A 25,679-nucleotide genomic window follows, 5' to 3' on the forward strand; every position below is an offset into this window, starting at 1 on the left:
TACTACTTCTCTTGAACTTCTCAAATGCCTAAGACATTGTCTCTACCAGAGCATTTCCAGTATCCACTCATTCCAGTGGAAGTTTCAATGATTACCTTGCTACGGCATGCTGGTGGTGATCCACGTTCCATATGCCCCCAATAATAGGGTCCTCCGTTGCCAGCCTGTCAGTGGGTGATCCAGCTCCAAAACGTTATTTTAAGATCTGCCTCCTGAGACCATTCTTGGCCTATACAGCTGCCTTAGATGGGCTGCCCTGAATAAGTCTCAGATGGAGATCTGCATCCAAGACATTCACTGTGGTACGCCACTGGGATCAAAGCCTGTAAGCGTCTGTAGGAAGGAGGATGAGGCAGAGAAACGTAGTTAAATAAGCAAGGCACTCACAACAAAGGCCTCAGCTGATGTCATGGGTAGCCCTGGGGCTGGGATGGCCTTCCAAAGTTGTCCTGCCTTAGCCAAGGGGGCTGGACTTTGATAACCTTGATGTAGGTCTTTGGAGAGAAGTCATTACTTAAGTGAAGTAACTCTCTTCGGCTGGTGGCAGTTCTCAAACAGCAACTCTGCTCAATGTGCTCAGCCACCAACACTGCCAGCAGTGGAGGGAATGAGTACTTCGCCCCCAAAAATGTACCCTAGAACATCATGAGAAGTCCAGCTTCTAGCCCCCTTCTCCTCTGTGTCCTCCCTCTCACTACAGACAGATTTAAAAAACTATAGAGTGTATCCTTCCATTTAAAAATGTAAATACAGGAGCAGGGCACCTGGATGGCTCAGTTGGTTAAACGTCCAACTTCAGCTCAGGTCATGATCTCGCGGTTTGTGAGTTCGAGCCCTGTGTTGGGCTCTGTGCTGACAGCTCAGAGCCTGGAGGTTGCTTCAGATTCTGTGTCTCCCTCTCTCTGCCTCTCCCATGCTCATGCTCTGTCTCTCTCAATAATAAACAAACGTTAAAAAAAAATTTTTTTTTAACTATAAATACAGGAGCGCGTGGGTGGCTCATTTGGTTGAGTATCCAATTTCGGCTCCGGTCACCATCTCACAGCTTGTGGGTTCCAGCGCGTTGAGCTCCGTGCTGACACCTCAGAACCTGGAGCCCGCTTCAACTATGTCTCCCTTTGTCTCTGCCACTCCCTGACTCACACTCTGCCTCTCTCTCTCAAAAAAAAAAGATAAAAAAAAAAGTACATAAACACATGAACACACACACAAACACACTCATTCTCTTTTTCTTAGATAATTGGTAGCCTACTGTGATGGCTGGCTGGGCCACAGGGGTACCCAGACATTTGCTTAAACATTGAGGATGTTTCTGAGGGTTTTTGCATGAAATTAACATTAAAATCACTATACTGAGTGAAGCAGACAGCTCTCCCTAATGAGGGTGGGCCTCACCCAATCAGTCAAAGACATGAATCAAATAAAAAGGCTGACCCTCATCCAAGTATGAGAAAATTCCTCCTGTCTGTCTTCAAACTGGGACATTGGCTTTTTCCTGCCTTCAGAATTGAACTGAGTTTTATAATAAATTTCTTACGTTATTTAAAAAATATCACCAACACCATGATTTTATTTAAGTAAAGAGATTTAGTACAAAGGATTAGCCCACGTGATTATGAAGGCTGGCAAGTCCCAAGAGCTACAGAGTGAGTCAGCAATCTGGAGACCTAAGAGAGCCGAAGGTGAAGTTCCAGTCTGAATCTGAATGCCCAAGAACCAGGAGGGCCAATGCTGTAATTCTGGTCTGAAGGCTTGCAGACTTGAGACCCAGGATAAGCTGAAGTTTCAGTTTGTCTGAAGGCAGGAGAAAGCTGAGATTCCAATTTGAAAGCAGTCAGGTAGAAGGAAATCTCTCTTATTTGGATGAGAATGAGCCCTTTTATTCTACTCAGACCTTCAACTGATTGGGTAAGGCCCACCCACATTTGGAAGGCCAAATCTGCTTTACTCAGCCTACTGATTCAAATGTTAAACTCATTATACAGGGAGTCTCCAACTTACAATGGTGCAAACTTCACAATTGTTTGACTTCATGATGGTGCAAAAGCAATATGCATGCAGTAGAAACTGTACTTCACATTTTGAATATTTACCTTTCCCCAGGCTAGGGATATGCAGCACAAAACTCTCTCCTGATGCTGGGTGGCTCCAGTCAGCCACGCAATCACAAAGGTAAACAAGCAAAAAAACACCCATATGACAGTTGTTTTTCACACTCAATACAGTATCAATAAGCTACACAAGACATCCAACCGTTTATTATAAAATTAGCCTTGTGTCAGCTGGTTTTGCCCAACTGTTGACTAATATGTTTTTCCATCTTTCTTTTCTCACTTAACAGTATATTCTAGGGATCAATTTGCAGCAACGTTACAGATGGTTCTCATTTTGACAGTTCTGTCAAAAAAAAAATGACTTTTCTTACATCCCAGAGCTCGTGGGGTAAAATTCACATGTGCCACAAATCTAAGGAAATGTGTCGAAGAGAACATCTGAGAAGGACTAGAATTGTAAAAATCATGAAAACAAAAAACAAGAAAAACAAACTTCGGCCTAACTGGAAGAGGAACCCAATTCACGGTCCGGAAGAGAAGAGCAAATAAGGAAGTGTGGACCAATAGTGAGAAATCAGAACATGAGTGATGAAACTTAAGAAAGCAATGAGCTTAGGGCGCCTGGGTGGCTCAGTCGGTTGAGCGTCCGACTTCGGCTCAGGCCATGATCTCACGGTCTGTGAGTTCGAGCCCCGCCTCGGGCTCTGGGCTCTGTGCTGACAGCTGGGACCCTGGAGGCTGCTTTGGATTCTGTGTCTCCCTCTCTCTCTGCCCCTCCCCGGCTCGTGCTCTGTCTCTCTCGCTCTCAAAAATGAATAAACATAAAAAAAAAAAAAAAAGAAAGAAAGAAAGAAAGAAAGAAAGAAAGAAAGAAAGAAAGAAAGAAAGAAAGAAAGAAAGAAAGAAAACAGCTTGACTTTGGGGTGCAACAGTCAAGTGGAGCCCCGCAGGGGTTTGTGTTCAAAAGCAATGAGGTATTTGCCACAACCATTTTTTGTCATCTGAGCAAGAAGGGAGAAGGGACCGGATGAAAGACTTAAACCTACCTGTATAAAACAAGATGTTGCAATTTCTCAGTACGGATTTTAGAAAAAAATCTGTCATCTCCCACCCCAGTTCTCTACACAGTGTGTGACCTCATACACTTGGCTTCTGAAATAATGGAGTTTTAGAAGGATTTCACCAGTTTTTGAATATTTATTCAATTAAATAAATCAACATCAACAGCTGCTTAACAGTGATAAAATATACTTTTATTTACTTTGTTGAGTCAGAGGGTCGTAAAAAAATTATTGCTAAAGTAGATATCAGGCAAACAGAAAGGTGCTTTAGAAGTCCAGTTACCTTGGAGTTTATTTAAACTAAGAGAAAAAGATCATAATGTTTTCATGCAATACATACTTGGTTCTTTAAATAACAAGTGTGACAAATAACAAAGAACTATGGAATGCTGCACTTGTGATCCATACAAAACACCAACAGTTTGGATTGTACACAGTTGAAAGAAATGTCTCACACACCTTCTGAAATACTGTAGTAGCCAATACATAGAGGCATGCCTTAGGTGGGCACGGGAATGCAGTTTAGAAAACAAAGTGAAGTATCACACTGGAACTACCCCATTTCTTCAAAATCACTGAGCAGGAAAAGCAACATTGAACTTCCGTACGGGTTTTACGCAACTTCTCTACAGTACCTTGACTTCAATCCAAGAGCAAAACTTAAGACTCTCCTCCTCTATTTTTGGTAAACAACTGCATGGTAAACTTAGATGACTTTTCCCCCTGGATTTTACCTGGGAGTGGCCTTTTTAATTTTTTTTATTTAAAAGAGGGCAGGTTTGGCACTTTTATACTGATGTCACCAATGTTAATATTTCTTGGGATCTCAGGAAGATTCATATTCTTTACAGCTGATACAGCACGGGCTGGAGCTCCCGCTAAGCCAGCCTGTATACAGAAGCAAATAAAAGAAAAAGAAAATGTACAACTCAGGTGTAGCTCATCAAAAAACACTAAAAATGGAGGACAATGATAAAAGATTTTCATATAACAAGCTTAGAGACCAGATGGTAGTTGGAATTGGTATGGGATGGTTACTTTGAAATTCTAATCTATAAAGAGAAAACAGTTGACACATTAAAAAGTACAGCGAATACATGCAATGGTAACAACGGAAAGATTTACATACAAGTTAACCTGTGCTTAGATACCACATACAATATGCAGATGACAAAAACTACATCTTCACCTATATCCTGACTTACTGACTTATAATAGAAGCATGAGGCATATTTTACATTAGTTCCTTTTTAAACATCTCTTGCAACAACATGATGGATTTGGGTTTGTTTTTTGTTGTTGTTGTTGTTGTTGTTGTTATTGTTTTTTGTTTTCTTTTTGCTTTTGAAATAGCATTTATTATCAAACTGTGCTATGAAATAAAAACTGAAAGTAATAGATCATGCTTGCTTAGTTTCTTTACTTAGAGCCAACTCCTTAAAACATTTCAAAACGACAAATTTTTTTTAAAAAAATTCTTGTAATTGTGGAGGCTCTTCTAAACTTTTCTAGCAAAGTTCTAAAACATTGAAAAAAAATCAGGCTTTTCAAGTAAAGCCTCAGTCCAAAGAGAACAGTTCTGCCTGAAAATGAAACTGCAACAAAGAGGATCTTTCCAACCCTTCGATGCATTAGAGACAATATAATGATTAAAAATACTTTGTCATATAAAGTAGATTCAATGACATATGTTCAGTTTACAATATACAAATTTAGAGACAGAACAGCATAAATACAAAAGGCAGTATTTCTATAAATAACTGAATTTTAAAGCTTCTAGTAGCATTAGTGTACGATATTTGGCTTTATTCTTAATAGGGAAATTTATAATCTGTGAAATAATTTTGAAAGAAAATATGCTTAAAATTTAAAAGAAAAATGCAACTGTATCATCTTTCTCAAATAGCTACAAGAGTCTTCATACTTTTGGGATTTAAAAATATTTAGATTTCATCCATTTTTATTCAGGTGATATAAGAAAGCCAACAAACACGTCTGAATTCAGTGGCACACATCATCTTGCACAAAAGCAGACAATTAGGTAACAGAAACAAATCTTCCACTTTCTTCAATTACACATATGAGACAATGTCTGTGTAATTAGAAACACTAGTTTTAAGTCCCTTTTTGAACTTTTAGGTCTTTTTCTCATATGTAATCCTACCTCTTTTGTTAATTAAAATAAGAGTAATAATAAAGCTGTTACCTGAGAAAAATCTTGACTGATACAAAATAGGCCAGTGTAAACTATTTGCTGAATAAAGGATACAAACATTGTTAAGCAATGAAATAAAAGCCATGGATTATCAAGTCAGAATTGGAAATAATAGAAAAATCAGTAAAATAATATTAATAATAGCTATGGTCCACACAGGCAATGATAAGGGTGATAGGGTGATATAAACGAAACACTCCATATCCAATTAAAAATGAATAGGGCTGGAGTATTCAATTTTTGTAAGTGAATAGAGATTAGTTGTTTTTCATTGACCTCTACATTTATACCTACCTGAAGCAATGCAGTTAATTTGTGTACCCCCAAAAGATGTTGGAGATATGAATAAATATTGCGTATTCATTCAAAAGGGTCTTTAACCTGATTATCTCAAGTTCAACGTCTAGCTACCAAAATTTAGAATGGTTTAGGACCAAAGAAGGATCCATCTTATGGCTCTCTTCCTTTCACCCAAAATCTGTTGTCTGCCAAGGAACAAAAATTATTTTACAGAATTACAGCCATCCTGGAGCTCATATCTTTCTAATTAAAAACCACTTGCCACCATTTTTACTTGGATGTGTCTATACAGGGTACAAATGATGAGTAGATTATGAAAAAGTATTGATAAGATATTTGAATACAAGTATTTTAAAAGGCAGGAATTATTAGAGGACTTTATTACTGAGACAGAGAGAGAAAGTAGGTATGTGTGTGTGTTTTACTGGATGCTATGGTTTTAACTTTTATAAAGAGTGAAAATAATTTTTTTCAGTATTAAATGTCATTGCCAGAAAGCCTTCTTTTCCATACCACCCTGTACCATGAACAGCTCTAGACTGAACCTGAGCAAAGAAAATGAGAATAAAAATGCGTCCTGTTAAATTTCTTTAGATTAAGTCGTTTCTTTGTGACCAAAGATGGTGTCGACTGTTAGCTGCTAATGAGAATACATAAAGTCAATATAGCAATTGATTTAAATAGCATATATGTGCCAAGTTCTTATTATGTAAAACCAAAAGAAGTTTCTAAGTACAACAAACTACAATTCCTCTAAACATAAGCAGCAAGCCGTAGACATGCAAAGGATGGTAACTATTCAGAACACGCAAATGAATTAAGAGAATCAAATTATTTCTCAAGCATGTTCAACACTTTTGTGTAGTACGTCATGAATTTAAATGGCAGGAAATAATCAAAAAAACCTGTAATGTGTACTTCAATTAAGTTTTAATTAAACTAACATTTTAAGAAATCAGATTCTGCAGAATATAAAATATAAGAAAAACGTAAGTAGGACTGCTGATCAGTAAATAGATGCTTAAATGAGCTTTCAATATCTCTATACAAAAATGAAGGGCTTTAAAAAACAAAAAAAAAAGACTATTCAGGTGGTCAATACCAGAAGTGCTGTAAAACAAATTTCTTTTTTCAGACTTCCACGACAGTGAAGTCTGAAACATTTTTATTAAAGAAAAAAATATAAATGAGGTAATTTGCCATCAGGAGATTAGTTTGCCAACAGAGAGGTATAAAGTAAATTTTATCTTAGTTAAGATTATTTTTCCTTCAGTAGCATACATTCAAAGCAACAAGATAATGTGTACTAGTTTGTTTGGGTTTTTTTGGACACTAAAATTTACAGAAATTAGGCTTACCTGACTTGTTAGTAGTGTGTACAATGTAAAATGTAAAATTAAGATACTCTGACAGCACAACATAGCCCTCTTAAAGATCTGAGATTACGCAGCTGACACAAAGCAGAAATAAAAAGAATGAAACCCTACTGGAGAAATAACTTGTTTCTGTCTATGTTATTGTACTCGAGCACCACCATGGCAGGCCGACTGTAGCGACTCCACTAACGAAAATAAATATGTGACTCCAAAGCAGTTAAGAGTATGAATTGGATGAGGGAATGAAGTACAGTATATAAAAGGATGGTCATGTTTTCTCTCCCATGGGATTAAATAAATTAACAGAATTAAGAGAAAGAAAACAAAATGAAGTCTGCAAGTATACCAAAATGAGGCCAAACAGATAGAAGACTTATACAGACATACTCTCGAAAATTTCAAGCACTTGAATCACAAAGATAGTAATGGATGGATATGATTTGTTTTTGATTTTGTTTTTAAATTGCCAGACCCAAAAATAAACAAAATATGTGCAAGCAAAAGTGGAAAAGCAGCATTGCTAAAATATATTTCAAAGGCTCCCTTTTCCTCATGCAATAAGGCAATTAACTTTCTCGAAGGGAAAAGGAAAGAATCTAGATATTTATTTCATCTAAGACATAAATTACTGTCCTACCATCGTGCAATATTTTTCCCAGCTTGAAATGCCAAGTAAGATGGTAGTGGGATTAATTTGTACCTACTGAAACCTTTACCCACCCTTCCTGCTGGCAGCTGCTATATGCACATTCATAATTCTGACCTAACAGCAAAGTGAAAGAACATCAACATTAATAAACACAGTATTAAATGGTTTCAGACTCAAAATCATTAACAAAATAATGGCAGTCTTGAATGCACGTTTTGAGCAAAATAGGAAATGTCAGTATTTTACTTTCTGAACGTAAGGTAGAATAACTTAATCTGGGATCTTGTAACAGGCTTGTTCTTTGCTTTAAAGGCAGTGCTTTAATATTACAATTAGAAACAAACAGGTTAGAAATGCTGCTAATGACAGTCCTTTAGGGAGCAAGAACTGGAACATTTTATCAAAAAGTTTTATCATAATTAGAATATTTAAAAATTTATAAACCTTCCCAATCATATAATCCGTTTTATATAATCTTCAGGTATATTTTCATTTCAAGCACAGGATTTGCCTGTGTGAAATAAATATAGCAGATTCGTGCCCAATTCGCAGATTTAACAGAACTAGTTCTGACTGTGCCAATGACCTCAGGGGGTCCTCACTGTAATTTTGTAGAAGAATAGAATAACTGCATGTCAAGGTAAGAAGCAGGGACCAACTCACAACCTGACCTTCCAACATCACTGTGTCTCAGGGCCACTTTTCTTACTCTCTGCTCTTTGAAAATTGAAACTTGATTTCAAAAGAGAAGAAATCTAATTACTAGTTCTCGTGATGGAAGTTAACAGACCCAAGCAGTTCTTGGCTAGAAAATAACAATCTGACATACATTAAAGACTAGAACGTAGAAATTGGCAGTGACGTGGATCAGTGGAGTAAATGAGACCATTATGGATTTTCTATTCCAGGGATAAAGTAATACAGATCTAAGGACCAAACGTCGTACTCCTAGCTTCATGACACAACCCGCGATCTTGGGAGAAGATAAGCCACCTGTATGCTGCAGCTTCTCAAACCCATCCAGAAAGTAATAAATTCATGGCTGAAAAACAATGCCAAATTCTCAGTAGCATTTTTCTAATTAGTCAAGTGGGTCATCTAACTTGTGAATTCAAATTTTTTTTTCCCTCTATGGGACTCAATATAGTATTTTCACTTTGAAATTTTTTAATGGAGGCCTATAAGCATTTTCATTTTTGTACAGAAAAAGCTGTTCATCATCATTTAGATTGAAATTTCTAAAAAATACTTTACACAGTTAATTTAGGGTTTGAAAAAATGCACAGGAAATGTCAGAGAATATAGAGTTTTATGAAGCTAGGAGTCTACTGAGTCTTATTCTAATATGTTTGGGATGTCAGAAGGTTGCTATGCTGGAAAGCCATTTTATTTTGGTCAAAATATTTAATTCCAGTTTTTAGAACATTTAGTGCAATTTTAGGAGACTTGTTATCTGATACTTTTTGTTGGCCACTTTTAATATGTACTTGTTAGTCAAAAACATAAAAGCAATTCTGTTAAGACTTTGGAACTGAAAACCATTATGGGGAGAGAGAAAGTACTATTTAAGTCACTATTCTAAGCCTTCACTGCTTCTCACTTTGTATGCAAAACTTTAAAGGTTCATGAAGCCTTTAGTTTTCAAAGCACAGCTTCCAAAATTCAGCAGGCAATTTTATGTTAGAATTCTAATTTGAAAGATGGAGAAAAAACTAGCTGTGAGAGTTAAATTAAGATTGATTCTACCATATGATTCTCGAAATAAACTCTAAATTTTTATATAAAAGTAAACTGTCATTTCTACAAATGTAATTTGTCAGTTAAATGACGATGTTAAAAAAAAAAAAGAACAAAAAATTTACTTTCCTTTCACAATGCAGGCAGACAAAACACAACAAACATGACATCGATGAGATACTAGTAAAATACAGTAAGTCCAATAAAAGATGAAGAAACTACAAGGAGAAACTAGAATGGAAAATTGGCTACAGGGACTACATGGGTTCATTAACACAAAGAATTTTTGAGTCTGGCCTAAATAATTAATTGCCTTTGACATCATTTTGCTTTCCCTTTGTTAAAGTACATTTTTCTCAAAGTCAGCAATACCTTGTCTACCTGTCCTGTCTGGGAGATTGAAAGATAAAGGTCTGTAAGAGAGAAGAATGGAAAGAGCTAGAAAGATCAGGATGTTCGGAAAAAAAAGAAGACTGACTTTTAAAAAGTAGTGACTATATTCAGACCCATTTATCCCATTTATTCATCTTAAAAATAACATGAAATACATAAAAGCTAACAAGTCTCCCCGACTCCACCCCTCTACCCCCACCCCCAGGGAGTCCTGTATTCCTCAGGCAGATTCCTGAGTGCCTCTGACACCTTCCCCCAAACCCATCAACCTCCCAGCTTAAACCTTTTCCCAGACCCCATTGTTAGTAAACCATTTTTCTGTCAAATCATGATAGATGAAAATACATTCAGAGCATATGGTTGTTTCTACTGTCCTTAAAGATCCGGCTGATCTTCGCTTACACTGGGAACTGAGGTGGTTCACTTCCAACTGTCACTGGAAATATACTACCTTTAAGCCAAAATAATAAACTCTTCAATTCCTGACAAGGTAAAGGCACCTAGATATACCCATGTTGCATCTCAAGAGGTTTAACCTTAAATATACCTAGGCTGATTTCTAAAAGATAAATGATATTCTAAATATCACTTAAATTAATCTTAAAAATGATACCCCCCAGGTCTTTTCATCAACCACGATATTCTGGAATTTGATTCTTTCTGGGCAAGTGTTTGCTTGCATTTTAACTAAAAGTAAGAATCAGATAAAAAAAAAAAGCTTATAGCGTGTCCTCAAATAATTCTGGATGATTCTATAATCATTCATATATTTGGTATAAATGCCCAGTTAAGAGAAACAGGGAAATGGAACCCATATGAAAACTTCCGACATTTCAATGTGTCTGGAATAAAGGTGGTAGTCTTCAAAACATACGTATGAAAACTACGGAAAAATTACACCAAGTCAACATTATTTTGCTGAAAATATGATCAGGACTAAATGGTCTCACTTGAATTCAAAATCCTACTTTAAAACATTAGCAGACATCACATCTAGAGATATACTTGATAAAAAACAATGTTGTGGTTTATTCCCAGATTTTCTTTTTCTCCTAATTTGTACCAGATAACAGCAGATTGTGTGAGTTAAAAGATGATCAGTGGATGAAAAATACCAGTACTTTTTTCACCAGTACTTAAAACCATTTTAAATAGAAATGGTTCTGTGAAAAGACTTTTTTGTAAGTTACAGTATTCTTATAATGATTTCCATTGAAAATGTAAATTTTGTATTTTACTGCTTTTCACAGATAAGAAAAACTGCCTCATTAACAAAGTTGTACTGGACAATCAGAAAACAAATATCCATTATGCAATTATAATAGGTCCTTCATGACTTCTGTCAGTATTATAAATAGCAAACCAAGGCCAAAAAAAAAAAAAAAAAAAAAAGAGGAGGACACCATCCATGAAAAGAAGTTAAATAAATACCCGGAATGTGAATATTCCAGACAAAAGGTCAATATATTTTTACAGATAATCACACAGAAATCATGAATTACCACATTTCCATTCATTTCTGACAGATTATTAATGGATTGTGTCACTGTCTCTTGGCATTTAAAATCTATATCCATACATTTTTGTAATGCAAGTTTTAACAGATTACATAAATTTCAAGTTATCACTTAAGACTTTACAGCTCAGAGGTTATAGTAAATCTCTTACTATACTAAACAATAAGATAAACCAACTATAGTCAATAATATTCTGGCTCTTTACCTTGTCCTAAAACAAAGCTTTCTGTATTAATCTAGTTTGTTTTCCCTTTTCAAAAACCAGTATTTTAAAAATTGCCGTAGAACACATAGCCTATACATAGTTATTGAAAAGAATCATAATTTTAAGCTCTTCACCATTACAAGTATCTCTTTTGGGCAATCATAGGGATGGTAAATTGAGATAAAGAGAAATCCAGAGCTATTGGAAAACATTGGAAAATGTTCAACAAAGCTTCAACTATTTCTAATTCTCAGATGCTGGATTTATCCATCATCCTATGTTTCATTCTATTCCAATGAGCATAGCATTATTATGTTAAACTGATCCTTTAAAGTGCCAACAAGATAAAAACTCTTTAGAACTCACCTGTTGTAAATTAATGCTAGCATATTTTTAATACCTTGCTGCTTTTATAGTAATATTTACTTTAAATCAACCAAACACCTGAACTTGAACTAATAATTATAAATATACAATTTGTTTTTCTGAGTTATGACTATAAATATCAAAAGTAGCAAATACAGTGTTGAATGAGATATCAAGACTATTCATCTTTCTAAACTTCCACTATTATAACAAGAAACAACTAAAATCGTGTGAACTTGAGTGGCTCAGCTACAGTACCTGTTATTGATATTCAGTACTTGAGGAAAGAATCACAAATTCTCAAGCAGGACTGTATACAATGCTAAAGTGCTGGTTGATTCTCATGCACCTAATCTAACAGAACAAAGTTAGGCATGTATGACTAACCAAATCTTTCTCATCTAGAATGCAGTAAAAGCCATGAATGCATGTATCAGTGTACAAAATATGTGCCTTAGCCAACTTGTAAGTGACCTCTGAGAAGGATCCAGAATTAAGCAATTAAGGCAATGAATTTTTTTCAGTGTTCACTCAGGCTTGCTAAGCCCCAACTGAAACCATAACAAATGAAATGCTCTATTCCTCATGAGAATCCCATTTCCTCTCCTCTCCTGTCCCAGAAATAGTTCTGTGACACTAAATTTATAGTCTTTAAAAATATCAGTTCTTGGATTTCCTTGATAATTACTGAATTAGGTTTTGTAGGGCAAATCCTGATTTCATTATTTGAATATCTAATCTCTTTAATTTTCAAGCAAGAAGAATCTGAACTGTTTATTACCCAAGGCAGTTACAACTGTGACTAAAAGAGAATAGAGAACACTATCAGGTGGATAATAGTCACAGAACATTGAACATACTAAGATATGTATATTCCATTTTTTATAACCTGAAGAAGCCTCTCAGCTGTCCTTAAAGGGTGATACTGAAGGACAAACGGTGAAAGCTACACATCATGCATAATTTGTGATCATGCTTTCTACCTTCATTACCTAGAGCACTTTCCATTCTTACCTCAGACTTCTCCAGTTTATTCTGGGCGTCAATTTGTGTAACGATCTCATTCATGTTGGTCTCCAACACCATCCCCCCCATCACCATTTCTGCAAGAATATTGTGAACCTAAAGGAAAAAATAATACATGGCCATAAGGAAAACTCACTACAAAAATGTTTCATGATTCCAGTACTTTTTGTTTCAAAACTGCTGTGGCTATTTTATAAGTATGAAATGTAAAAAACAACAACAACAACAAATAATAACTCGGGGGGTGCCTGGGTGGCTCAGTCGGTTAAGCATCCAACTCTTGATTTGATTTAAAAAAAAAAGAAAGAGGGGGCGCCTGGGTGGCTCAGTCAGTTAAGCGTCCGACTTCGGCTCAGGTCATGATCTCACGGTCCGCGAGTTCAAGCCCCGCGTCAGGCTCTGTGCTGACAGCTCAGAGCCTGGAGCCTGTTTCAGATTCTGTGTCTCCCTCTCTCTCTGCCCCTCCCCTGTTCATGCTCTGTGTCTCTCTGTCTCGAAAATAAATAAACATTAAAAAAAATTTTTTTCTAAATAAAAAAATTTAAAAAAAGAAATAAATAAAATTGAATAATATATATTTAACCAAAAGAAGTTTTTTTTAAATAAAATTACTTTATAATACTTTTTAGGTCCTATGCTACATACTCTGCCTGAATTATTCTTACGATAACCCTATGAGGTGTCTATACTGTTTTTATCTCTATTTCACAGATAAGGTAGTAGTTGCACATGTATGAAAGGGCATACAAGTAACAAGTGGTAGAGTCAGTATTTATACCAGTCTAATTTCAGAGTCTCCATTCTTTTTTTTTTTTTTAAGTTTATTTTTGAGAGAGAGAGAGAGAGAGAGAGAGAGAGAGAGAGCAGGGGAGGGGCAGAGAGAGAGGGAGATACAGAATCTGGAGCAGGGTCCAGCCTCCGAGCTGTCAGCACACAGTCCAACACGGGGCTTGAACCCACAGACCATGAGATCATGACCTGAGCTGAAGTCGGATGCTTAACCAACTCAGTCACCCAGACGCCCCTATGTTATTTCTCATTCTTTTATAAGACTGTATACAAATGTATTCATGATTTTTAAATCCTATCATTATTTACTAATTTTCCATTTTGGAAAGAGGGATACCTGATGTACAATTCTTGAAGAAAGAATTAGAGAAATCACTTTTCCTACAAACAAAACAAAACCAGAAGTCACAACTGTTTTAACTACTAGGGCTAACTATCATTACTTCTGACTGCTACCTCTTCTGCAACTAGATACCATTTATTAAAACTATGTTTTGGTGTTGCATTTAACAGTATCTAATTTAATTCTCATATTAACCTTTGTTACAGTTGAGAGAATAAACCAGCTTCCTCAAGACACATAAACTAATACGTAGCAAACAAACAATTCAAACCTAAGTCCCAATCCTTACTTTCTTCTGTTAGCGTGAAACTGATACACCAAATTAATTTTTAGCCATATTCCTATGAAGATGCAATTAAGGCCAAGAAGGTGATTAGGTGATAAAATATAATGTCCTCACAATAGCTAACAGGTACTATCCAGAGGAAAAGTATTCAGAAAGAAAGGCCATGGCCAGCAAAAGATTCATTAAAACTTGTTTTAACAGTAGAATTTCCCCTCTTCTTTTTATTATTATTTTTTTAAGTTTATTTATTTTGAGAGACAGAACACAAGCAGGGGAAGGGCAGGGAGAGAGAGGGCAGAGAGAGAATCCCAAGTGGCTCCATGCTGTCAGTGCAGAGCCCGACATGGGGCTCAAACTCACCAACCGTAAGATTGTGACCTGAGCCAAAATCAAGAGTCATACGTTTAACCAAGTGAGCCACCCAGGTGCCCCTCCCTCTTCTTTTTAAAACAAATTCTCACGAGAAAGCACAAACTGTAGTGCTGATAAAAGTGTAGCAACTCCACCAACCTGACTTTGCTCAGGCTTTCTGGGGGGGCTCACCCCTACATACACTTACTCCTGCCTTTCCAGAAACATCTCAGAAGCACAAGCAGATTAGTAGAAAGTGTCGATTTCGGTATTATAGAAATGTCTACCAAGTTTAAAGGTATCAAAATATGAGAAGCCTGCATATGTGGGTCATACCCAAGAAATTCTAAGAATGTATGATAATTTAATAAGGTCTAGGATGTAAATCTGTCCTCAAAGTAAAAATAACTCCTATGAAAGCAAATTCAGAAATCCAGAGAAAATAAAATAAATAAACAAGAGCCTGTGAGCTAAATCCTTAAACACAATGTCACTTATTAGAAATACAGTAAGTGCCTAAAGAATGTATTCTAGGTGAGGAGGTACTATGTGTATAAGTCCCAGGAGATTAACCATATGGGAATGAGAAGTATTAATTGGGAGGCCAGTTCAGTATTTTCAAGGTTATGGTTTTCAAGTAAGGTATGGAGGGATCACTTAGAAACTGTCCAGTGACTGAAAACTTCCACGTTTCAAGAATTGATTGGGAGGAATTTCTGGCAGACTTAGTTAAGAGAAAGAAGATGATACAAGCTTTAGCTTAGCTCTAACACATACAAATGACAGATTCCAGTATTTTGTCTTTAAATTTTACCTGAAACAGACTTAATGGAAATAAAAGGGTGACAATATGCTTGAAACATAACTCATCTACTGAAATCCTTTGATGTTCACCTATAAGAGTTCGATAGGTTTTTATCCCCTTTTCCTGAATATTTATAGGTATTTAAGTGTTTTTAAAAGCAGCAAATACACATTAATGATGTATTTTTGCTTTTTTGTTTGGTTTTAACTATATATACCCTATCTATCCAACCGCATAGCTTCTTATGGACATAAACCAGAATTTCTAATTTCATTTTAATTTTTTTAAATCACAATATAAGGAAATTGTTAAAAGTTCAAGCTATACCGAAACTTAAGTATGAACAGTAACAGTCTCCACCACCCTCAACCTCTGTAGGTCCCTCTATCCAAAGATAATCACAGTTAATTGCATCTTATACAGGTTTCTCCCACTTCCCGCAAAGTTTGAGTCCCTTCCCTTTTACAAAAGACCTATGCTCATATCTGTTTTTGTTAACTGCAAGAAATCCAAAGAGAATTTTCAACTTCTATGAAATGGTACTGCTTCAGTGCTTTAAGCCACTTTGGCTTATGAAGTGGTTTATAGGAACACTCTACTTTTTGGATAGCAAGGGAAAACCTGTACACCCTTCTTGAAAACTTTTTATGCATATACTTGTTATGTGTGTGTAAATCTAAGTCTAATTTATACAATCATATAATATACATTATAGTTACAGTTCTGCAAGAGAATAAGGAATGGACTTAAACAGGCACTAGGGAATTAAGGATGTGAGTTAAGAAAATAATAAAAGATAATAATAAAATAATAAAAGATAATAATAAAAGATACAGATATATGTGCAAGAATGATCAAGCAACTTTGTTGGTAACAGTAAAAAGACAAAAAACCAAAACTGTAAAATGGTAAATCTATACCATTTTTTTAAAAATTGTATTCAAATTCTAGTTAGTGTAATATTAATTCCAGGTGTATAATACAGTGATTCAACACTTCCAGACATCACCAGGTGCTCATCACAACACATACACTCCTTAATCCCGGTCCCCTATTTAACCCATCCCCACCCCCGCCCCTCTGGTAACCATCAGTTTGTTCTCTAGAGTTAAGAGTCTGTTTCTTGGAAATCTACCCTGTTAATGAGAGACATCTACAGATTCCTTAGTAATACAGATTATTAAATGAAAAGATGGATGGGATAGAATAATACCTATAATATGATCCCACTGAGGTATACAAGAAAATTACATGTACGCACCTACTTGGATATACCCAGAAAATGCCCGGAAACACATGCAAATACTTTTTATCCATTTACCTACTGAAGGACATCTTGGTTGCTTCCAAGTTTTGGCAATTATGAAATAAGCTGCTATACGCATATGTGTTCGGGTTTTTTTGTGGACTTAAGTTTGCAACCCCTTTGGGTAAACACCAAGGGGCATGATTGCTGGATTGTATGGTATGAACATGTTTAGTTTTCTCAGAAACCACCATACTGTCTTCCAAAGTGGCTTTCCCATTTTGCATTCCCACCAGCAATAAATGAGAGAGTTCTTTATCACCACTAGGTGCTGTCAGTGTTCAGGATTTGGGCCATTCTAATAACAGGTGTATAGTGGTATTTCACTGTTGCTTTAATTTTCTGCAAATATTTTTAAAGGATAGTAGTTACCTAGAGAATGGAAATGGAGGACTGAGGAAGAATAGAGACTTGTCTTTCGCTTTATAGTTTTTGTTTATTTGTTCTGAAAACTTTTAGCATGTGCATATACTAAAACAAAAACGAACAAACAAAAGCTTGCTAAAAATAAAAGAGTGTCACATAGTAATTCAGAGAAATAATATTAAAGGTTATAGCCATGCACATATTTAGGTTAATTTAAGAGGCAGCCCAAAGGTGTTGGATATTTGTAAGTGATAAGAGAAGCAGGTCACCTTTTCCATGCGTTTAAATAGTAAAAATTCTATCTCATTGTAAGTGTCAGTGCAGAACTTGGAGACTTTTGCTTAAAACTACTTTAACTTATTTAAGATTAAATGTTCTCTAGGGGCGCCTGGGTGGCTCAGTGGGTTAAGTGTCCGACGTTGGCTCAGGTCATGATCTCACGGTTCGTGCGTTCGAGCCCCGTATCGGGCTCTCTGCTGTCAGTGCAGAGGCCGCTTCAGATCCTCTGTCCCCTCTTCCTCTATCCCTCCCTCAATCATACTCTCTCAAAAATAAACAAACACTAAAAAATACATAGTCTCTATATTATTCTATTATTATTTATAAAATATAATGTACATTGTGAGTATCTAATGAATGTTACCCACAAATTTTCTTCAAAATTATTTATCTCAATTATCTTAAAATTCAAAAGTTGAAGAACAAGCCATGTGTTTTTCTTTAGCAATTTTTACCACTCCATCAGTAAATCATGTTTATTAAATACTTTCTTAAGTGTTGATTTAAATCCCAGTTAATATACAGTATAATATTAATTTCAGGTGTACAAGTTAGTGATTCAGCACTTCCACACATCACCTGGTGCTTCTCACACATTTATTAAATATTTATGTAAAGAGCTCACTGACAGCAGCATCCTGGTTTGAGGAAAGTGCACGTAATCACTGGAGACTAAAATGAAATTAAATCAAACACATTTCACTTGTAACAGTTCCCAGCCCTCCACCGGATGGAATGAAGCATATAACAAAAGATGACAAAAGGAAAGGAGGTCCAGTTATACAGATTCCTTTCTACAAACTGTCACTTGTTTGCAGAGTATCAAAGTTACTTGCTCTAACTTCTGTTAGAAATGAAGTCCTCTGCACCAAGTATTTTTCACTTTGCATTAATATTTGATGATAGGGGTGGTCAAGTAAAATACGGCAGATCATTCTGTTTAATTCTTCACCTAAGAATAAAGCGGTTATGTATGTATTGACGGGAGACTCTAAAGACACATGAAGTTAATAAAGCAAGGCACAGAAACACTGTGTAAAATAAAAACCAACCTGATCACTCACTAGACCAAGAGAACTATGCCTATCTTTGACAATAGATAGGAAAAAAGTCTGGAAGCCTACCTAGCCAAACTAGGAAGAGAAATGACTGTAGGGAAACAGCGTGGGATGAGGTTGAGTCGATATGAGGAAGGGGACAAGAAAAGAAGAACTTTAATGTTTAAGCATATAGTCTTTAGTACTGTTGGGCTTCTTTGTTTCTAAAGAAAGGTAAGTATTATTCATGTAATTTTAAAATAGTAAAATCGTTTGCTATACATAACACTGTAATGTTCTTATGTCTGTCAGCGAAACAGAGACACAGACAGGTGTCTGCTCGAAAACGACAAACTACAGGAAGACAAGGATAAGAGCGCCGTCTTCTCATCACCCTGCAGAGGGTTAAAGGCTCAATAAATATATATTTTTTTAATGTGTTTTGCAAGGAACACCTCCTCCTTCTCTCGCTTGAGGCAAAAGGAAACTGAACAGGAGTTTTAAAAGTATGGATGGAGGGGGAGTAAAGCAGAGTTACAGGTCTACTCTAAAAACTGTAATGCTGTAAGACATGACTTTTTAACTATTATGACAGAATAGCCAATTAAGATGAAATGACCGATTTTAAATTATGTTAGAAAATTTCAATTTATGTACTTCTGTGGGTCATACTGTTGTTACTGATTTGATAATAAAACTTAAATACATACATTTGCTAATAAAAATTTTAAACACTAAAGTAATCTATTAACACCTGTATTTGTAATTCTAACTGCTGTAAATAGATCACTCTTCATATTTTGGTATTTCTTCAAATCTAAGCTACAACTGATTATTTAAAAAACCATTATGTTACATACTACTGAAAAGGAAAAACACTGCCAATTAAATTATGACAAGCTGTAGAATATAACATGCATCCCAATCTCAAAAGTGTTAAAATGTGAGAGAAATCTGCCAATTTTAGAGGCAACGAAATATGGTATTTTCTCCTCAATTTTAGCCCCATGAGGGTTGCTAAATAAAATAAAAGCTACAACGAAAAAATTTAAGTAAAAAAATGAATGTTTTGGGGGTTTACTGGTGTACTGTCAACATTAGAAAAACGTTTAATTCTGGATGTATTTTGAAATGCATTAGGATTTCCTGATTAACTGGATCTATGATAGAGAAAGAGATTCATTAGAAATGATTCTAAGTTAAAGAGAAAAAAAAAGCTTAGCTTCAGAGATATACCCTCTCAAAATGGATTTATCACAATTTAATTAAATCTAAAAATATTTTTTTAAGTTTTTATTTATTTTGAGAAAGAGGGAGGGAGAGAGAGCACAAGTGGGGGAGGGGCAGAGAAAGAAAGAGAGAGAGAATCCCAAGCAGGCTCCATGCTATTAGCGCAGAGCCCAATGTGGGGGTTCGATCCCACGACCGTGAGATCGTGACCTCAGCCCAAGTCAAGAATCAGATGCTCAACCAACTGCATCTCTCAGGCACCCCAATTTAAAAGTTATTTTAAGGGGCTCCTGGATGGCTCAGTTGGTTAAGCGTCTGACTTCAGCTCAGGTCATGACCTTGTGGTCCATGAGTTTGAGGCCCGCATTGGGCTCTGTGCTGACAGCTCAGAGCCAGGAGCCTGCTTTGGATTCTGTGTCTCCCCCTCTCTCTGCCCCTCCCCCACTCATGCTGTGTCTCTCCCTCTCTCCTTCAAAAAATAAATAGACATTAAAAAAAAAAAAATGAAAGAAGTGACTAGGGGCGCCTGGGTAGCTCAGTTAGTTAAGTGTCTGACTTTGGCTCAGGTCATGATCTGACTGTTCCTGAGTTTGAGTTCCGAGTTCTGAGTTTGAGTTGTTAATTGGTCAGCAATTAACAAATGGAAAGCAACAGGAATATAGTAATTCAAAGTAACGGATAAGAGTAAACCTATTTTGGTACATGATGCATGTTATACTAACACTGAATATTTCAAAATCTGAAAATTCAAAATATTCCAAGTCTGAAAAACTGGAAAGCTGTTCTACTTTCTGTTCTATATTCTGGGCTGAATATCAAGATATCCTTTTTAAAAACTGCTTATTATAAAAGTCAGAGCTGCTCATTAAAAGATCTTAAACTATTCCAACTCCCTTTTCCCCCCTTCCTGGCTTATGTTTTCTTGGCAACTTGTATTTTAATGCTACAAACTCTTTTCATATTAATTCCACAAGTACTTTAACAGTCAATGTTCTTTTACCCTCACCCACACATTTGCAACTTTCTTTGTTCTTCTTCCTTCTATAACTCACTCCTGATATCTGACACTTCCTTCTGTGTCAAGTACCTTCTTTTAGAATTTCTTTTGAGAAAGGCTTGAAGCAAACTCCCTCATTAGTTTTCTTTGACAAAGTCTTTATTTTATTTTCTTGTAAGATATTTTTGCCAGCTTTAGAATTACAGTTGGACAGCTATTTTCTCAATACATTGCCTTCTAACTTCTGTGACTGCCGTTGAGAAGTCATTTCCCAATTTAACCGCTGCTCTTGTGAAGGTAATGTTTATTTCTGGATGATTTTAAGAGCTCTTTCTCTGCTCTTCAACTGTACTATAATTAGTCTAAATGTAGATTTATTTTTATTTATTCTACTTGTGATTCTTTAATGTGTGGATTGGTATCTTTCCTCAATTCTGGCAAATTCCCATAATTTCAGATGTTATGAAATAAGTAAGAATTTATTCTTCTGAAACCGAGAATAAATGTCCATTAGACCTTTCTTGCTCTATCTTCCCTGACCTATAAACTGTCTTCCATATTTTCACTCTTTCTTAAGAAGTTTTTTATGCTGCATTTTGGACAACGTGTTCTATTTTTCCATTTACTCAGATATGTGTAATCTACTTTTATATACCCGTCCACTGAAATTTTTAATTTTGACAGTTCTGCCTCTTCTAGAAATTCTATGGAGTTGTTTTTCAATCATCTAGACTCTTTTTTGTAATACTTTATTCATTACAAATTTTATCAGAATTGACTTTCTAACAACTCGCTCAGATGATGGGATAGGGGCTGGTGGGTCTGGGGCCAACCTTTTGGCTGGTGCTGGCAGGGAAGAGTGGAGACTGGCATGTCTGGAGTTTAGCTTTCCAACAGCCCGGCCAGGAATTTGGTTACAGAAAGGAAGAATTGAGCAAGTAAGTAAATGCATAATAAATAATGGGAATACTAAGTATGAGAATAATTGGCATAATCTTTCACTGTCAGAGTAGCAAGTTGCAAATACAGAAAAGGAGAAGGCTGGAATAACTTCTGTAGCGTTGCACTAGACTCTGAGGCATTAAGAAGAACTCAGTGAATTTTGATATACATAAATATTTAGAAATAGGTTAGGGTGCATGTGTGCGTGCACACATACCTACATCTATTTCCCTGCTTGGTTCAGAGAACCAGGAGTTACATGATGCCAAGACTGTCATTTCTAAATATCACTGTCCCCTAAAAGGAACCAGGGTTCCTTGAAGAAATAGGTGACTCAAGGGCTGGACAGAAAACATGCTCTCTCCATAGAAAAGGCCTAGAAACAATGAACAGCCTCATAATTATGAGCACCTCCAGACTGTGGTTTCCATACACCATTTCCCACTAAAAGGAATCAGGGCTCCTACATGCAGTGGCTGACAATATGTCTATAGAGGAAGAAATGAAGAAAGCGAGTCTGTAACATCTAGTTGTGCCAGAACACAAAACAGCTATCAGAGTCCATGGAGAGGAGGGAACGGCAAAAGGACCCAGAAGATGACCTGAAGGGGCTCCCATGGGTCAAGAGAGGGCAATCTGAGCATCCAAAAAAGCAATATCTCCAGTGGATTAAAACAAATCAATTCTGGGGCGCCTGGGTGGCTCAGTCGGTTAAGCGTCCAACTTTGGCTCAGGTCATGATCTCGCAGGCTGTGAGTTCGAGCCCTACGTTGGGCTCTGTGCGGACAGCTCAGAGCCTGGAGCCTGTTTCAGATTCTGTGTCTCCCTCTCTCTGCCCCTCCTCAAAAATAAATGTTAGAAAAAAATAAATAAAAAAATAAAACAAATTCTGTTCAAAGTCCTACGTTACAGGGTACTTAAAAGAAAAAAAGAAAGAAACAAACAAACAAACAAACAATCATTTTTGGTGGGTATTAGGGAACGAAATGGTTATGAAAACTGGTCAAGAATTTACCTGCCTTTCCTATACAAACTGTACCTCTTAAACCCATCATCTCTGTCTTTTAATTCATTTAGTTCACACTTAGTGTACTAAATATCTACTTTAAAATTTCATTTAAGTTACCTTCATTTTTCATCACAAAGTTGGTTGGTTTGATCAAATTTTACTTATATTCTCCCCCTCCTCTTTTAAACCAAAGATTCTACTGTTTATAATAATGATTATGATTTCTTTCTATTTTCTCTTAATCAAATAAATGACTTTACTATTACTTGTAAAACCTTCCTATGTGAGCGAGAAACTGTTTCAGTTCAGAACGTCTTGGTGTGTGTGTGTGTGCCACCTTTAGTCTTCACATCCAGACCAATTCTGGGTAGCGGGGGGCTATCTCTACCTCAGGGTGTCTACAATGTTAGTTTATGTGGCTGATACAGAAATAAGTAAAGATTCATAATAAGATACAATAAAGACAGTAAAGGAAAAGACACTAGCTTAAGGGCTGGGCATTGGGCCACATGGAAAGTGGTATACTGAGGCTAGAAAATGAGTGATCGATGTATGCAGTAGCAAAACATTTGGTAAAGCTATCACCTGTGACACTCTGAAAAGCAGATAAATTTGCCCACGAAAGCTCTTTTCTCTGACATAGAAACTGACGATGCTCCGGACAGTGACAGCTTTGTTACCGTGGATCCCAGAATTAAGGTATATGGAACAAGATAAACATACTGCATGAATGAGAGGTATTCTGCTATTTCTTAAACTGTAGCATAAACTAGCCCATCCCGATTGAAAATAGAAGGGGTAATCTTTACAACTTCCCCCTTTCACTGAACCAGCTGTGGTCCAAAAGGAGGCTGATGGCTGCATGCAAAATTTTGTACCTGCCCCTAAGAAGAAATGAGCTGAGCTGGTTAGGAGATCCCTGGCTGGGGAAGGTCCAGGGCTGCTTAAGAGTTGAAAACAATCCTACTTTCATAGAAGGGCTCAAAACAAGACTAGCATTGTTTTAGACAGAGAAGGGAGGGATAGGAAAGGTCCTGCTATCCTGAAGCTTTTATCTCATTGCACTGAAAAAAATTAAAACAAGAGCTTAGCGCAGAAAGAACAGATCTAGTTAATTTTGGCAGGTTCTAAAATAGTGATACACTGTTGTACAAAGGTATAGGCTACACATACTATATACTACAGGATTCCATTTTTGTTGGTCTTGTTGACATATTTGTTGGGGCGCCTGGGTGGCTCAGTCGGTTAAGTGGCCGACTTCGCCTCAGGTCATGATCTCGCGGTTCGTGAGTTCAAGCCCCACGTCAGGCTCTGTGCTGATGGCTCAGAGCCTGGAGCCTGTTTCGGATTCTGTGTCTCCCTCTCTCTGACCCTCCCCGTTCATGCTCTGTCTCTCTGTCTCAAAAATAAATAAACGTTAAAAAAGAAATTAAAAAAAAAAGACATATTTGTTTCTGTACTTACTTGTACAAAACAATCTAGAACTCTAATACTCTAAAATGTTAACACTAATGTTCATTAAACAATTAGAGTGAGGTGGTTCTAATATCTAACAGCCTAAGTAAGCAAACTAAAACCTAAGCCTGTAAATGTTTCAAGGTTAAGAAATCAAAGCCTAAAGACAACCAATCACAGCAAACTCGACTTTTTCAAATAATACAACTGCTTGAGTTATAATCAGTCAGTTAATTCCCTTGCTTTGCTTCCGCCTTTTCTCTATAGAAGCCTCTCCCCTCGCTCCTGTTGGAATACTCCTAAACATCCCTGGTTTGGCACCGCCCAATTTGAATCAGTATTGTTCAAATAAACTGATAAAACTCTTTTTTTTTTTAATTTTTTTTTAACGTTTATTCATTTTTGATACAGAGAGAGACAGAGCATGAATGGGTGAAGGTCAGAGAGAGAGGGAGACACAGAATCTGAAACAGGCTCCAGGCTCCGAGCTGTCAGCACAGAGCCCGACGCAGGGCTCGAACTCATGGACCACGAGATCATGACCTGAGCCGGAGTCGGACGCCCAACCGACTGAGCCAACCAGGAGCCCCTGATAAAACTCTTAATATGCCTCAGCTTTTCTTTTAATATAAGGCAACCTCTGAAATTGAATGGCTTCTACTTATTTTCCACTTATCTGTATTTTCTGATTTTTCTTAAGTGAATGTATATCAAGCAATGTAAATTAGAAGTTTTAAGGGGCGCCTGGGTGGCTCAGTTGGTTGATCATCGACTTCGGCTCAGGTCATGATCTCACGATTTGTGAGTTCAAGCCCCAAGATGGGCTCTGGGCTGACAGCTCGGAGCCTGGAGCCTGCTTCGGATTCTGTGTCTCCCTCTCTCTCTGCCCCTCCCCCCCTTGCGCTCTGTTTCTCTCTCTCAAAAATAAACATTAAAAAAAAGAGGAAATTTTAAAAACATTGTGTGCCATGTATGGAATCTGTAGATAAGTGGAGCTTAATTTCCCTCTTACAGATCTCTTTTATTCTCTAGTACAAACATGAGAACTTTACTCTTACTACAATGTTTCTAAGAGATTCCTCAATTTTCTTAAACTGCTAGATGTATTACACAAACTAATGATTTTGAACAGTCTTTTTCAAGCATTTTAATCATATTTAAGCATTTTAATCATGTACCAAAACATAATTTTGAATATTGCAAACCCTAATGCCTAAAAATAACAGAAGCCTTTGTAATTGTGAAAAAGTGCAAGGTACCGTAATTAGAGAAAAACTAAAAACTGACTCTTAAAAATATCAAGTTTAAGTCTTCTGCCCAAAATCAAGTCATTTAGTAAATAAGAAATACGACCAAGAAAACTGGCTAATAATAAAAGTATTCTTTGATTATTCAGAAATAATAAAATGCATTCCTTCGTTGTGCTGTATCTTGAATGTGGTAGCGGTCACATAATTATATACATCTTCTGGGACGAACTAACTGTATGCTTAAAACTGCCGAATTTTGGGGGCGCCTGGATGGCTCAGTTGGTTGAGTGTTCGACTTTGGCTCAGGTCACAATCTTGCAGTTTGTCGGTTTGAG

The 25,679-nt window shown here is 36.5% G+C and overlaps 1 protein-coding gene and 1 long non-coding RNA gene across 6 annotated transcripts in view; one reads left to right on the forward strand and one right to left on the reverse strand.

The window, feature by feature from the left end:
* LOC131517007 (uncharacterized) overlaps positions 1-2,433 on the forward strand; it is a 34,977-nt gene extending 32,544 nt beyond the window's left edge. The window contains exon 4 of the long non-coding RNA XR_009264337.1: positions 2,342-2,433. This is a non-coding gene — a long non-coding RNA (uncharacterized LOC131517007). The remainder of the gene's footprint in view (positions 1-2,341) is intronic.
* Positions 2,434-3,285: 852 nt separating this feature from the next.
* Positions 3,286-25,679, reverse strand: part of AP3S1 (adaptor related protein complex 3 subunit sigma 1) — a 71,694-nt gene continuing 49,300 nt past the window's right edge. For 2 of the 5 annotated variants that reach the window (XM_058738615.1, XM_058738608.1), the window contains 3 exons: positions 12,888-12,995; positions 9,765-9,805; positions 3,857-4,003 (listed from right to left, as the gene is read on the reverse strand). In XM_058738615.1, coding sequence (XP_058594598.1) covers positions 9,770-9,805; positions 12,888-12,995 — 144 coding nt within the window. In that variant the 3' untranslated portion in view covers positions 3,857-4,003; positions 9,765-9,769. Of the gene's footprint in view, positions 4,004-4,588; positions 5,370-9,764; positions 9,806-12,887; positions 12,996-25,679 lie in introns of those variants that run through there. The other 3 variants (XM_058738599.1, XM_058738589.1, XM_058738609.1) reach the window with 2 other exon arrangements.

This window comes from Neofelis nebulosa, chromosome 1 (assembly GCF_028018385.1).
Source record: "Neofelis nebulosa isolate mNeoNeb1 chromosome 1, mNeoNeb1.pri, whole genome shotgun sequence".
NCBI classification, from domain to species: domain Eukaryota; kingdom Metazoa; phylum Chordata; class Mammalia; order Carnivora; family Felidae; genus Neofelis; species Neofelis nebulosa.